The 15090-nt window shown below is 36.2% G+C and overlaps 1 protein-coding gene across 2 annotated transcripts in view; it reads left to right on the top strand.

Moving 5' to 3' along the window:
* Window positions 1-15090, top strand: part of CHN1 (chimerin 1) — a 174695-nt gene that overhangs the window by 56266 nt on the left and 103339 nt on the right. For both annotated transcript variants that reach the window (XM_024732838.1, XM_024732839.1), the window contains exons 5-6: window positions 5509-5540; window positions 7857-7970. In XM_024732838.1, coding sequence (XP_024588606.1) covers window positions 5509-5540; window positions 7857-7970 — 146 coding nt within the window. The remainder of the gene's footprint in view (window positions 1-5508; window positions 5541-7856; window positions 7971-15090) is intronic.

Below are 15090 nucleotides of genomic sequence, written 5' to 3'. Positions count from 1 at the left end.
TCTCTCTCTCTTCTTCTGGGACCCGTATAATGCAAATGTTGTTGTGTTTAATGTTGTCCCAGAGGTCTCTTAGGCTGTCTTCATTTCTTTTCATTCTTCTTTCTTTATTCTGTTCCACAGCAGTGAATTCCACCATTCTGTCTTCCAGGTCACTTATCAGTTCTTCTGCCTCAGTTCTTCTGCTATTGATTCCTTCTAGTGTAGTTTTCATTTCAGTTATTGTAATGTTTATCTCTGTTTGTTTGTTCTTTAATTCTTCTAGGTCTTTGTTAAACATTTCTTGCATCTCCTTGATCTTTGCCTCTATTCTTTTTCTGAGGTCCTGGATCATCTTCACTATCATTATTTTGATTTCTTTTTCTGGAAGGTTGCCTATCTCCACTTCATTTAGTTTTTCTGGGGTTTTATCTTGTTCCTTCATCTGGTACATAGCCCTCTGCCTTTTCATCTTGTCTCTCTTTCTGTGAATGTGGTTTTTGTTCCACAGGCTGCAGGATTGTAGTTCTTCTTGCTTCTGCTGTCTGCCCTCTGGTGGATTAGGCTATCTAAGAGGCTTGTCACCTTTTATTTTTATTTAGGAATTTTTTGTTCTGCTCATTTCCCATTTTTTCTACCCATGATATGCTATCATAAAAGAAATGTTACCTACTAAATATAGAAAATTAGAGAAAGCAAAGCATATAATTCAGCACAAGTACTAATGTAAAATCATGTCTTACTTAGTCATATTGACTTCAACCAGTTTTAGTCTGAAAAAAGTTCATTGACTGTTATTATGCACTTTAAAAACTTAGAAATAAGCGTATTAATGTTTATATGCACATAGCATAGTCTTGTTATTGCATATAACATTTAAATTCGCAGTTTGATCTGTTTGCAGGGAAACTCGTTTGTGATAATTCATAATCATTATTTGTGTGATTTCAGTTGAATTGGTTGTAAGGTGCTTGTATTGCTGACTAATCCTTTATTTTGATGATTACTGTAATGCTGCACTGTCTGTGAGTTTGAAAAGACCATTTCCAAGTCAGTTCTTAAATAACGATATCTAAGACATCCAAATGCTGTAGTTGGGGAGGAGACACTTCTCCACCCTCTTAAGTTTAGTGGCTGGGGCCTACAAATTAAACTTACAAAAGAGACATTAACAGGAGAAAAGATTTATTTCGTATGCATTTGGGTAAGGAGGGGCTCACAGCAGATAAATAAAAGCCCCAAAGAGGCAGTTACACCCAGGGGCTTTTATGCCATTTTAATAAAGGGTGTTAAAGTGTGCACAAGAGACAAAGGAAAAGGGAGTCTAGGCTTCTGAGGGAGGTGGTAAATTGTGGGAAGGTGATTAGGAAATGTATAGTAAATGAGGGTTGTTTAGTAAGGGTTATTATGCAGATTCAAGTCATCTTGGGTGTCTTTCAAGTCCTTCTGTTCTCCTCCTTCTGCTTTGGGAGAGGAGGACACCTTTACAAGGGGAAATTAAATCTGTGCCCTACATTTAGGCCGAAATGTGGAGGGCAGGTTGCTCCTCTTGTGTTTGCTCTTTCTTAATTGCCTTCAGCTCAAAATAATCCTTATGCTAAAGAGGCATATCTTGGGGTGGCATATTCTGATCCCCTTCACTATCTAGATATGAGAAAAAAAGAATTATTTTAAATTTGAGTTTTATTTGACATTCCCGTTATAAAAATGCAGAAAAGATATAATTGGTGTGTGAATTTTATTTTGGACTTACTGCTTATTGTACTGTATAACAGTACTGTATTAATCAACAGTGTTTACTTAATTTCTTTTAATTCAAGATTCTTTTGCATAAAGGAAAATAATTATTCAGCAGTATAAGGCCAAAATCAATTATGTCATCAAGATGATTACTTAGGTAATCAATGGAAACATATTGTGGACTAATGCAGGAGCATCAAATAAATAATCAGTATTTGTCTTGGGTTGTAACACTTACTGAACCAAACTTGGGTCCACTCACCCACATAGCAAAGCCAACTTATTGACACTGGGTTGTGGTAAAGAGAAGTACAACGTTTATTGCATGGCTAAGCAAATAGAACGGGCACCTCATGGTCAAAAGAACCGAACTCGCTGATGGCTTTCAGGGAAAGTATTTTAAAGGCAGCATTTTGGGTGAGTGCTGCAGGGTGCATGGCTTTCTTCTGATTGGCTGGTGGTGAGGTCATGGGGTGGTGTTTCAAGAATTTTAATCATCAACCCTCTGATTCCAGTCAGTCTAGGGTCTGCATGCTTGTGGTCAGCACATAGTCACCATCCTCCATCTGTGTATGGGTCTTAGTTCCTGCAGAACAACTCAAAAATATATGTCAGATTGTTGTGTATATCCTTTGAGGAGGAACTAGAACTCTATTGCTGAACTATGTTTGTTGACTGATTTTCCTCTGCATTTCTTCACATCCCTAATTAGTAGCTGTTTGAGTCTGTTCCTTGGAACTCAGGAAAGGGCCTGGGAGACTGAAGCCTTTTTCTACAAACAAGAAATGGGGGTTATGGAGAAGCTTTTGTACCTGGGAGGGCCCTGCTCAGTTTCAACACCATTGGGCTGCCACACCACTTGGGGCCACCACCAGCCCCTCAGCCTTCACTACTTGTCCAGGATTTTCATCAATGAGTAGAGTGTATTCAAGAACTTTCCTCTTTTTACCTCAGTCACATAGGCCTGATAAAGTATTTTACCTTCAACCACCTGCAAAGATCTCGTGATTTGACGGAAAGGCCATGATCTCGTCTTCTCAAGATGTTGCGGGCCCCCATTCTAATGTGTCTGAGACTCCACTGTTAGGTTGTATGGAAGTTAATCTTGATTTCTGTTTTTTTAAAGGTGACGTTCTTTATTAAAAAAATTTTTTTACAGACACTACTAAAGTCCCTTTTTTGCTATTCCCTTGGGCCCCTCAGTTCAGTTACCTCCTAGCTTCCTATAGGTACCATTTGAATTTGGTATATATTTTTCCAGATATCTCTCTATGCTATAAATATATATTATTGCATGTGCATGTGCTTTTCCTAAGTGGTGTCATACTGTATTACTTATTTTATAGCTTATAACTGTACTATTCAATAGTTTGTCTTGGTGACCTCTTCATGTTAGTTCCTGTAGTTCTACATCATTCCTTAAAACCATGCATGTTATTTATACTATAAAGCAGTTTAGTTATTCCCCTATTGGTATATATTTACTTCAATTTTTAAAATGACTGTGAACAGTGCTTCAGTGAACATTCTTATATATGTTTTCATGTGTACATGTGCGAGTGTTCCTGTACAGTAAATACTGAGGGTTTGCACATTTTTAGTTTGAATAGACACTGCAAAATTGTTCTTCTGGATAACATTTCACCATATAATACTGTAGAACCGTAAATTAATTATTTATGACCTAAACATTGAATTTTTTTCTCAAAAGCAAAAGTTTGCTTTCAAACAAAAGTAGATGCATGACCCTACTCTAATAAGCTCTGGACCTAAAAATAGAATAGCCATCCTCTGTAGCTATAGGGACCAACTGGTATATTTTTAGTACACTGAGTTTTATGAGCAGAGAAATTATGCAATAAGACCAAATCAGGTGGAATTTACTTTGAGAATATAAATAACCTGACTACAACCTCAGCAGACAACAGAAGATTCCTGAAGGGTAAAGTATTATTTAAATATAACATTCAGGAAGAGGTAAAATCGTGTCTCTCCTACAGAAATGAAGATGAACATGTGTTAAAACTGTATTTTCTCACCACAACAAGAGAGAAGCCCGTGAGCTGCAACGAAGACTCGACGCAGCCGCCCCCGCCATAAAAATGTATTTTCTCATGTGATATGAGTAAACCAGGCAGATGTTAATAATCAGTTCAAAGGGAAAAGTCAAAATAGGAATTTATAGGAATTCAAGGAATGTTGAGATGAATTGTAGTTAAAGACAAAACCTGTTTTTCCCCCGAGAAGGGGTAGGGAAGAAGTCAGTAAAACCACTACCACACAGGAAAAGTGTGTGTGTGTGTGTGTGTGTGTGTGTGTGTGTGTGTGTGTGTGTGTGTGTGTGTGTGTATGTGTATCAGTTACCTACGTCTTACAGAGTTCTAAAATAGCTCAAAGACAATGATCTGGGCTACATAAGCCAGCAGTGTATGCTATATATCATGCATTTCATTGAAATACAAAATTTATTTATTCAAGACAAATAAATATCTCAAGTTTGCTGAAGCAGTACCAGACCTTGATGACCTGTGGATAGGTAACCTAGACTTGGTAGTCAGGCTCTGTGTAGAGGTGAAGGGAAGACAGTCACTGAAAGGATAGACTTTGAGTTTAGCTTTGGGAACTGCCATATTTAACTAATTCAGATGAGTCAGTGTCAAATAGACAGAGGGTTTGGGCCCTTCTTGCTATTCCTGAATAAGAATCCCAGTTTTACCTTAGGCTCTACCAAGAAACCTTGAACAAGTTCTCTAACCTCTCTGATTCTCAGTTTTCTTCATCAATAAAATGAGAATGATAATACTATCTTAATGAGGATGCAGTAGAATAATTCATCTCATTGTGAGGATTAAGTGATCTCCAAATGTAATTATAGCACAAAGCACAAACTCAATAAATGTAGTCCATGGTGTCACCCAGGTACCTCCTCGGGAAAGCTTATTCCATTCCTGTCAGGACCCAGTTTAAATGTCGTCTCAGAGAGGTCTTTCCTGACCATCCAACTTAAATACCTCGTTAGTCCTCACTTTTCTGTTACTCATTCTTATTTTCATTACAGCACTTATTTGTGTTCGTTTGTTTCATTTCTTTAAACTTATTTATTGTCTGTCATCATTAGAAAGTCTCAGAAGAGTAATGACTTTTTGTCATATTACAGGTAGGACAATGCTTATCACTTATTTGCCACTAAATAAATGTTTCTTGAATGAACAGGGCAAATATTTTAAGTCTACCCTAGTAAAAATTCCTTAGAATCTATTCTCCTGGACCTTTCTTTAGGTACAATGAGCACACCAGCCATGAAAAGCTAGGGGAGATAAACTGTGGTGAGGGAAGAGCTGATGGGAGAACAGAAGGGCAAGATTATATGGAGATGTTAACAGAATGGAGAATATGGTGTAACAGGAAGGGAGAGGATGGGAGAGAAAGCCACAATCTGTTCTGACACAATCGTGGCATTAAGTTTTTGGATGTTTCATTTTACCTTTTGGATAAAGTGATGTAAGTATTTTTTCAGATTCATAAAATCCTAGAAATGAAAGATAATTTAGTCTGACTCTTTTTACACACACAGTGTTTTATAGATAAGAAAAAGGTCTGAGAGATGAAGTGACCAGTCCAAATGGCACAGTCAATCTGCTGATAGGACTGGGACCCCAGACTCTGATTTTTCTAATCTTATTCTAATTCTTTTTCTTAATATATGCTTTAGTTTGTCACATATTCAGAATGTTGAGTTATGTTCTAAACATTTCCATTTTCACAAATATCCTTTTTTCTCTTTCCCAATAGGTAGAAAATAGACCAAAGTATTACGGAAGAGAGTAAGTATGGATTATCAGAAAACATTTTGTAGATTGGAATGTATAAGAGAGACAGGTAAATGGATGCTTTTAGTAAAACAATAAAAGCAAGAGGAAGGAGGTATTCAAGTTTGAATGAGTTAAATTATTTTTCTGATTGTAAATGTAATTGTTGTAGTTGGTGAAAATATAGAAAATAAAGATAAGTGTAGAGAAGAAAATAGCATGGGAAAATGTGTACGTGATAATGTTAAAGATGCAAGCCATATATGTAAATAAATAATGCTAGATGTATATATATGAGGAAAAGTATATATTTGATTGTATGTGTTTATTAAGCATATAGATACATATACATACATGTATGCATGTAGTAAGGTATGGTGGTTTATTCTACATTTATACTTTTATTTTCCAAATTTTCTGTAAGTAAATTCATGCTACCCAGAAATAACTAATGTTAACAGTTTGAAGTATTATCTTCTGAAGATCTATTTTCTTAATGGTTTTTACAAAATTGAGTTATTATACATATACTTTTTATAGCCTGACTTTTCCATTTAATATTAATAATGAGCATTTTTCTATTTTATGAAAAATGTAATAATTTTTAAAGTCCTTAATTCTTCTGATTATTTTAAAAAAATAGAAATATAACCCTTCGAGGAAAAGAATAAAAATCACCTATAATCCCATCATTACCCAAATAAAATCATTTGTTTTTCATGGCTGAAGATCATATCAGATAAACAATAATGTATATAACAAATATTTTAAAATTATCTAAAATTCTGTTTAAGTTTTCAGGACTCTTATGAGTAGAACCTAGGTGCTTAGGAGTTGAGGGGAGACACTGGTGTTCTTTATGGTTATACCATAATTTAGTCATTTCTCTGCTTTTGGCATATAGGTTGACTTTAAACGATAGTATTAAAAGTAACACTGTAAGAAATACCTTAGTGCATTAATCTTTTTCTGGGGCGGAAATTTTGGGTCAGCTGGTATGAATAATTTTAAGAGTCTTTAAATACCATCATCAAGTTGTGGTCCAAAATTTGTTTCCTTGAATGAGATTTTCTTGTGAATTAATTGAGTTTTTAAAAACAAGGAGATACTAAATTTTACTAACTTTATTAGTTTGTGTCATGTAAACTTAAAATAATATACCAATATGCTAATCTAATATATGTGTTATTACCACAGATAGGTTACTGTCTTCTTACTCCTACAGAATCAGAGTGGACCTGGTTTTGAAAGATTGAGGAATTTAAGGAGATAAGAAATTCTAGGAGCCCATTGTTAAACCTCCTTGTTCTAATTGTCATGATTTGAGCGTATGTACTACAAAGTGCTTTAAGACTTAAATTGAGAAAGACCGAACCTCTCCCATGAGAAAAATTTCAAAAAGTTGCCACTTGAGCCCTCGTAAAGTTCTTAAATTATTAAGGTGCTATTTCAGGGCCTTTTCAAAATATCATTCCAAATTCAAGGGACTGTTGGGTTTTTTGTACCTTTAAAAGCTACGGTCTCATGTGAGCAGTTGTTCAATTCAGTTTTCTTTGAGTTAATGAAAGGACATAATATTTGTGTAAGTTCTTTATAAACTGTACATCACCATACGAATATAAGGTGGTTTTATATTTTTAATATTAATCATTAGTTACCACGGCTGTTTTTTAATTTTTCAGTGTTTTATGTCAGAATGTTATAGGTTGAATCTACTGTGTTTGTATAAGGAGTGTGTTATTTTTGTTTACTCTTCTTCCTCCTTTTTTCTCTGTTAATCAAAAATAGGGTTTTAGCAGGGAGTGAAAGCGAGTATTACAATTGTTTGCTTTTGGCTTGAGTATGCGGTGGTGCACATCATGCACATTATTGAGCAATCATGCCAATTAAGGGCAGCCCAGGGTACCTGGAAAATTGCCAACTTAGACTCTGAGCCAAAATTTTTGGAGCAATGCCACTGGTGTGAAGAAAGGAAGTGGGACACATTGCTGAGTGTTTTTTAGCATGTCCATATGGTCAGGCAGCTACATAAGAAGGGAATTGTCCTCTTGAGACAGGTGGTTGGTCTTCGGTAGATGGATGTGAATTTTGATTCCGTGATTGTTAAATGGATTGGAGAGCTACTTCGGTGCTGTTCTTATCACCACAGAGAAGCTGGCCCCGGGCCAGGCCCAGAGAAACACAAGCATAGTTAAACCCAACTGCTCCCCTTCAATTTTATGGCAGTACTTTGTCTAGAAATCAACAAGAGAAGGTGGGAGGTTTTGTTTTATCTTGTTTTATTGAAAAAGGTGGAAAGCATGCAGTTTCTGAATTGACTTTGTTTCTTAGGTTTCATGGCATGATCTCCCGAGAAGCAGCAGACCAGCTCTTGAGTGTAGCTGAGGGGAGCTACCTCATTCGGGAGAGCCAGCGTCAGCCAGGAACCTACACTTTGGCTTTAAGGTTGGTCATGGACCTGTAATTATAACTGTGCCTCATTTAAAACCCTCTTAATAGAGGGCTTTCAATTTTAAAAGCATCCAGCATGTAATTGAATTGGTTCTTGTTTTCTTGGGACCTGATTACCATTTTAATAGCTTTGAGACTCTTACAAAGTTCCTCATAAATGGTAGACTCAGTAATTAAGAACTGAAAAACTTTTAAGGCATTTTTATTGTAGCTGCTTTCTTCTATTTCATCTTACCCATTCCCTCCCATCTGTCCTGCTGTATCAGCCCCATCTATTTCTTGAATAAGGAAAGGAACTAAAGAGAAAAGACCTTTGTAACTCGTAAAATTAAAGCCGATGTCATTTCTCTTGGGTTGGCTTTTGGTTCAAGCAGCTTTCCTTGGGAACTCCTGGCTCTTTCCTATCTACTGAACTTTGCCTAGCATTTTGGCTATTCTTAGCTTACAACACAGTGGCCAGAAACAAGTATTTCCATTAACCCTGCAATAATAACAGAGCAATAATACAATAGCACGCTTATCCATTGGGCTAACCTCCTGCCAGGACTCTAACCTCATTTAATCTTCACTACAGATCTAGGATGTGTGTACAATTTCTGTCTCCACTTTACAGATAAGGAAACAGAGGACCTAGAGGTTGAGTAACTTGGCCAAGGTTATACATTTAATAATTCGTGTAGCTGGTATTTGAACCCAGACAATTTGGCTTCAGAGTCTATGCTCTTAATCACTCTACATTGCTGCCTCTCTAGAGGCTTGGAATAATTATCCATTGTCTTTGTTCATTCCTTCACTTGTTAATTCATTCATTCATTTATGCATTGTTTGGAAAAGATTTAAAAGTAGAAACTTTGAAGAAAGAGGTCAAAGAAATAACATTTCTTTTGGTAGCCACAGAGAGAGAAGAGAAAGGTAATATTATTGCTTAGGACTCTGATATGACCACGTCCAACTCCTTCTCCAATCACTTATGCCTAGGTGAGTGAGCAGGGACTGTTCTTACTCCCATCCACCAGATTTATTATTAATCTTTCTGGCAAAAGAATGGTATAATTCAGTATTTCTTCATGCTGAATTCTGAATCAATAGCATACTTGGACAGCAGAGCTTGTTAACAGGAGTTCATGGAAATCTGCTTTTATGGAAAATTATAAAGTGTAAATCCCCCTTCAGTTACTTAATTATGTTGCTTTTTCAGGTTTAAATTTTGGTATATAGGGGAAAAAATCTGGGCTGAGAATTGAAATACCTATTCATTTTGCCACTAAACGAGCTAGACGACTAATTTGGAGCAAATCACAGGTATTCTTGAAGCCAGCTGCTTCATCTTTCTATTCCTAACATTTTATAATTCTAGGATTCTACAATTCCACATATCCAAGTAGATGGTCATCTGAGTGTCTGGGGTAGATAAGCCTTGATGTACAGGCTAGTGGGCCAAAATAAGCAAGAAGGAGGTGGGGTGAAAGGAAACAAAGCAATCTGTATACTCTCTTCCTTTTCCCTTTGTTGCCGTCTCCCCACCTTCTTCTGAGATCACTGGAATTTTAACTCAGTCTCACCTCATTGCAAAGTTCAGGTACTTTCTATTATACTACATCGCTTCATAATGTGGTCACCACGCTGTTTTTTACTGAATAACACCAGCAAACGCCCTAGGGCCAAGGATTCAATGTGGAGAAAAGTAGCACCCAGATCTTCCAAATTCTTCCTCATTCCCACCCTCTCACCCTCTCTCATGCTACTCATGACTTTATAATCACTCACTGTCCACTTTGGCCCAGGAAATCCTAGAATTGGATTGAAGAATAGAGCAACATGGGATTGATGACAGTGCTTTTAATGTATAGGTCTGGGGTAACATGCAGCTTTCCTTTTGTTTTTGAAAAGCATCATAAAGTTTTTACATGGAAAAGAAATAGTGAGTAAAAGGGCTTGTGGTGGAGGTAGGGAATTTGTGAGTATGCGTGAGTAATTTACATGCTGAAATATGATTTTCTTTGTTTTGAACTAGATGTATGGTAGGGAAGTGTTAAACAGAATGTGAAATAGAAGTTGTATTGATATATCTCTTAATCTTATCTGATATTCCCCATTTCAACTAATGATTCTCCCAGTTAACATCAGTCTGTTTTTAACAGAATTCATAATCCACTGCGGTAGGGAGGCAGTTTGAATTTACAGCCATCATTGTTTATTATGCATTTGCTGTGTTAAACAAAGGCCCTAAAATTAGGAATAAGTCCTTGATTTCAAGTTGTTCCATAGTCACCTCAACCTCACAATATGTCCAAAACCGAACTCGATCAGTTTTCCTCCCAAATACGCTGTAACACCTGTATCCCTTTAATAGCTGGTGACACTGTTATTTAGCCAGTTCACAAGACCAAAAGCAAGACATCATTTTTCTTTTCTCTCAGTTCTGTTTTAAGATGTTTGTAGGCCTGGCCTTATTCATTTCGAGGCCTCCATCTTACACCATATCAAACACTATATCCCATATCAAATATATATATATTTTGCTGTTAACTTCGTTTTTTTAAATATAAATTGCTTTTGAAATTAACTTTAGATTTCCTTTTATGTTTTGGAGCCACACCTTTTTATTCATATTTTATACCTTTTCATAGACTCTGGAAAGCCCAAGGTACTGTACCTATATTATCTAATGGTTAAAAGAACTTTTTCTTCTTGCTCATCTCACACAGCCAAGCCCAACAATCTTTTATTTCTTAAGTAATTTTCAAAATTTCCCCTTCTTGGGGCTTCCCTGGTGGCGCAGTGGTTGAGAGTCCGCCTGCCGATGCAGGGGACACAGGTTCGTGCCCCGGTCCGGGAAGATCCCACATGACGCGGAGTGGCTGTGCCTGTGAGCCATGACCGCTGAACCTGCGCGTCCGGAGCCTGTACTCCACAACTGGGGAGGCCACAACAGTGAGAGGCCCGCGTACCGCAACAACAACAACAACAAAAAATTTCCCCTTCTTTTCAATCAAGCCACCTCCTGGATTAGTTTCATGAGGAAGTTACCTGTATCCAGCCTTATCCCCTCTAATGTATCTTCCATGGTACCATGAGTGATCAATCTTAAAATCTGATGCAGTGATCAGCAAAGTCGTAATGTTGAGTAGGACACAAGGTTTCAAAGGCCACACCTCCCTCTGTCACTGGCATCTCCCCCATACCTGGGGAAGCCTAACCTTTACTGATGATCTTTGTGTATAATGTGAGGTATCCAGTTTGGCAAGGATGTACTGTATATGTGGTGTCACAGTATCAATTTTTTGCAGTCAGCAAGGAGATTTTCATTGCATGGCATGGAAGGTCATCTGTGGTTGACATCTCACTTTCTTCTTCACCATCATCTTCTCTTACACGCCATCTCAGCCTGAATTTCTGGCCAGGCCTTGTTCTGCTTTTCTGCCTTGCCCACGTGGACCCCTTGGTTCAGAAAAAATGATTGTCGCTCAAAGTCTTTTATACAATGAAACACTAGACTGACACCCACATAGTTGGAGTGTGCAGTTGAAGATAAGATGCTCTCCCAGGCACTAGATTATACCTCATGAAGCATGAAGTGTTTCCTATGACTTCGAGATTTTCTGTATGTTGATTTTGACAACATTTGTATTAGTTATAGTTTAATGAGGTATCATGGCATGTATTAGCTGCAAGTAACCTAAAATAATTTAAGAAATTTTGTAGAAAACATTTTTCTTTGTATGATTTTCATAGTTTTAGAACTAATTCTTTTAAAAAAATTTTTATGTTCTGTAATTTTTCTCACTAGAAGGAAAAATTGTTCAGTGTTGTACATATGGAGTGACAAGTGAAAAAGATAGGACTGTGCATGTTTTGTATTATCCTTTTTATTAAATGTTAAGTGTATACAAAAGAATAGTTATAAGAAATATAAAATTATTAAATATCATGATACTATAACTGTAGGTTTATTCATCATAAATTATTTCCTGAATTTTCCAAATTTTTTTTCCTCTGAGCTTCTCACTTCCTGACTTTCATCTCTCTGAACTTCAATTTGGACATTTTCTATTGACCTGTCTTCCAGTCCACTAGTCCTTTATTCTGCTCTTTTTGATCAGCTGTAAATCCATTCATTGAGTTCCTAATTTCATATACTGTGTTATTTATTTCCAGAATTTCCATTTACTTTTTTTTTTAAGATTCTAATCCTCTGATGAAATCGTTTCCTGCATTTTCTCCATCTTTTCCTATGTATTCTTGAACTATAACCTATCAAAACAGTTGTTCACTATAAGTAACTGTTAGAATTACGTAAGCACCCGATGAATCCTTGGAAATAGTGAAATAAGAAGGTGAAAAGACTAGTGGAGAGCTAGAGTAAGTGGTCATGTGAAATGACCTTTTAAATATTTGGTATCTGTTTTCTCATTGCCACCACTGTACCTGATAAGAATCTGGTTCTTATCAGATAAAAATCTGGTTTTCTTTTCCTGTTTTAAAAGAAGGAAGAAGGTTGGAGTGAGGAGGGAAAATGGATACCAGTTACACAGTATAGCACAGGTAACTGCATCATCAAAAACAACAGCACATCATCCCAAAATATTTACTTTGTAACTATGAAAATAGGAATTTTCTTCACATGGTAGAAACCATAGCAAAATCAAATAAAAGAGAACCTGTTATAAAAGAGAACCCATACAGATTAAAAACATCAATAAGAAATAATATTACGTATGATTTAGGAGCTTTTATTGAGTTTTTGAATTCTGCCAGATATTATCCAATAGGTCAAAAAGGAAGACATTTAAGCTGCCTCATAAAGGTAGAATATAGGTTTGCCAGGTAGAGGATAGGATGTGATTATAAAAAAACGAGCATTTGGGGAAGAAGAAAAAGCCAAGGAAGGAATATATAGAACAGCATGGAACATTTGGTGTATGGCAGGCTGCTAGGACTCGGGGGTGCAGGAAGTTTTAGCAGTAAGTATGCCAGGAAAGGCTGGTATTTCATGCTTAAGAATTTGGACTTTATCTGTAGGAAATGGGAGTCACTGAAGACTTTTAATAGAAGAGAGTAATGGTTGAACATTTGTAATTTTAAAAGATCATTGTGGGAGCAATAAGAATAAATAAGTGGATACGGTGGTGGGAATTAAGTTTTACCAGAATTATTTGATAATTAATTTAGTAAGTAGTTTTCCTTGGGCAATGGAAAAGTGATCTTCAAAAGAGATTCTAGATACCTTATAGATTTTAAAGGGTTCCCTTTGAGGAGAAATGTTAACTCCAAATTTGGCAACCCTAGGGACATTTCTGTTGAGTCTGACTCATTTTAGCTTCTCTAAACTTGGAGAAGAGCAAGATGACACACGTGTAAGAGTCTTGATAATCTCCAAGTCCTGTGTCTAGATATTCCAGAACAGATTTTGGAAATATTCCAGAGAATGTTTCATACCCACAGTGCTTGGCACTTCCTGTTGATTTTATGCTGACCATAATGATAAGAATTATTTTGAAAAATTTTAGGTACTAGAAAACAAATGAGAATTAAAAAACTGAGAAAGCATGATGTTTAGACATATATTTTCTTTAAACAATATTTATTTGATAAGTTCTGAAGTATACCCTATGTTAATCTACAAAATAAAATTCATTATACAGGACAGTATGTAGAGTATCATACTATTTAATATATGTGTGTGTGTGTCTGTCTGTCTGTATGTATAGGGTATATATGTAAGTAGACAGCTGTCTAGAAGAATGATTGCCAGTGTTCATAGTGTTGTCTCTGAGTTTGAACTTAAAGGTAATTTTTACTTCTCTGTACCTTTCTGAGTTGCCTGATTTTTTTTCACAAAGCCATGTGTATCATTTTTACAATCAGACCAAAAAAATCAATAGGGTTATTTTCATTTTGGGAAAAATTGAAGACACTAGCTGCAACCTTGGGTCAAAGTGAAAGACAGTACCTCCTAAGTCTTTGAAGATATGACTCCAAGTGAAATGTGTCACCTTATTTAAATCATTGATCAGAAGGAGAAGGACAGCCTTGGGGGCAATAGAAAGGGAAGTCACAGAGGTGTGTTCTAGAGTCCAGGGTCTGTGGGAGAGGGGAGTCTTGACCAACATTGGCAGTACTATCTCTAGTATGGAGATGCTCATAAAGGAGCTGTGTGAGTCTCCTTGCCACTAACCATAATCAGTTGGGTTTCTTTGATGCAGTATTTCTCAGAGCCTGTGAGTATTTTTAATAGAACTATGCTGCATTTCCCAAACTCATTTGATTATGAGACCCTCTTTTTGTGGAATCTCTCTGTGAAACACTCTTTGAGAAATAGTCTATTAAACATTCGATTCACTCAGTTCCTCTTGCTCTGGGCTCCATGTTCACCAAGTAACTTTCTTTTCTCTTCTTTTTTTTTGAGGGTCTTTTTAAACTATTTTAAAAATTGAAGTATAGTTAATTTATAATGTTGTGTTAGTTTCAGGTGGACAGCAAAGTGAGTCAGTTTTATATATATACATATATATATATTCCTTTTCAGATTCTTTTCCATTATAAATTATTACATGATATTGAATATAGTTATCTGTGCAATACAGTAGGTCCTTGTTGTTTATCTGTTTTATATATAGTAGTGCGTATATGTTAATCCCAAATTCCTAATTTATCTCCCCCCACGGCCCCCACTATCCCCTTTGGTGACCATAAGTTTGTTTCTATGTGAGTCTATTTTTGTTTTGTAAATAATTTCATTTGTATCATTTTTTTAGATTCCACATATAAGTGGTATCATATGATATTAGTCTTTCTATGTCTGACTTACTTGAAATCTATCCTGTTCCATTATCTCTATGTCTGTTTTTGTGCCAGTACCATACTGTTTCAATTACTGTAGCTTTGTAATATAGTCTGAAGTCAGGGAGCATGATTCCTACAGCTCCATTCTTCTTTCTCAAGGTTGCTTTGACTATATGGGGTCTTTTGTGTTTCTGTACAAATTTTAAAATTTTTTGTTCTAGTTCTATGAAAAATGCCATCAGTAATTTGATAGGGATTGTATTGAATCTGTAGATTGCCTTGGGTAGTATGGTCATTTTAAAAATGCTGATTCTTCTAATCCGAAAAC

This window comes from Neophocaena asiaeorientalis, unplaced genomic scaffold, assembly GCF_003031525.2.
Source record: "Neophocaena asiaeorientalis asiaeorientalis breed wild unplaced genomic scaffold, Neophocaena_asiaeorientalis_V1.1 scaffold96, whole genome shotgun sequence".
NCBI lineage: Eukaryota > Metazoa > Chordata > Mammalia > Artiodactyla > Phocoenidae > Neophocaena > Neophocaena asiaeorientalis.
The sequence above is the reverse complement of the archived record's forward strand: the minus strand, read 5'-3'. Positions and strand labels throughout refer to the sequence as shown.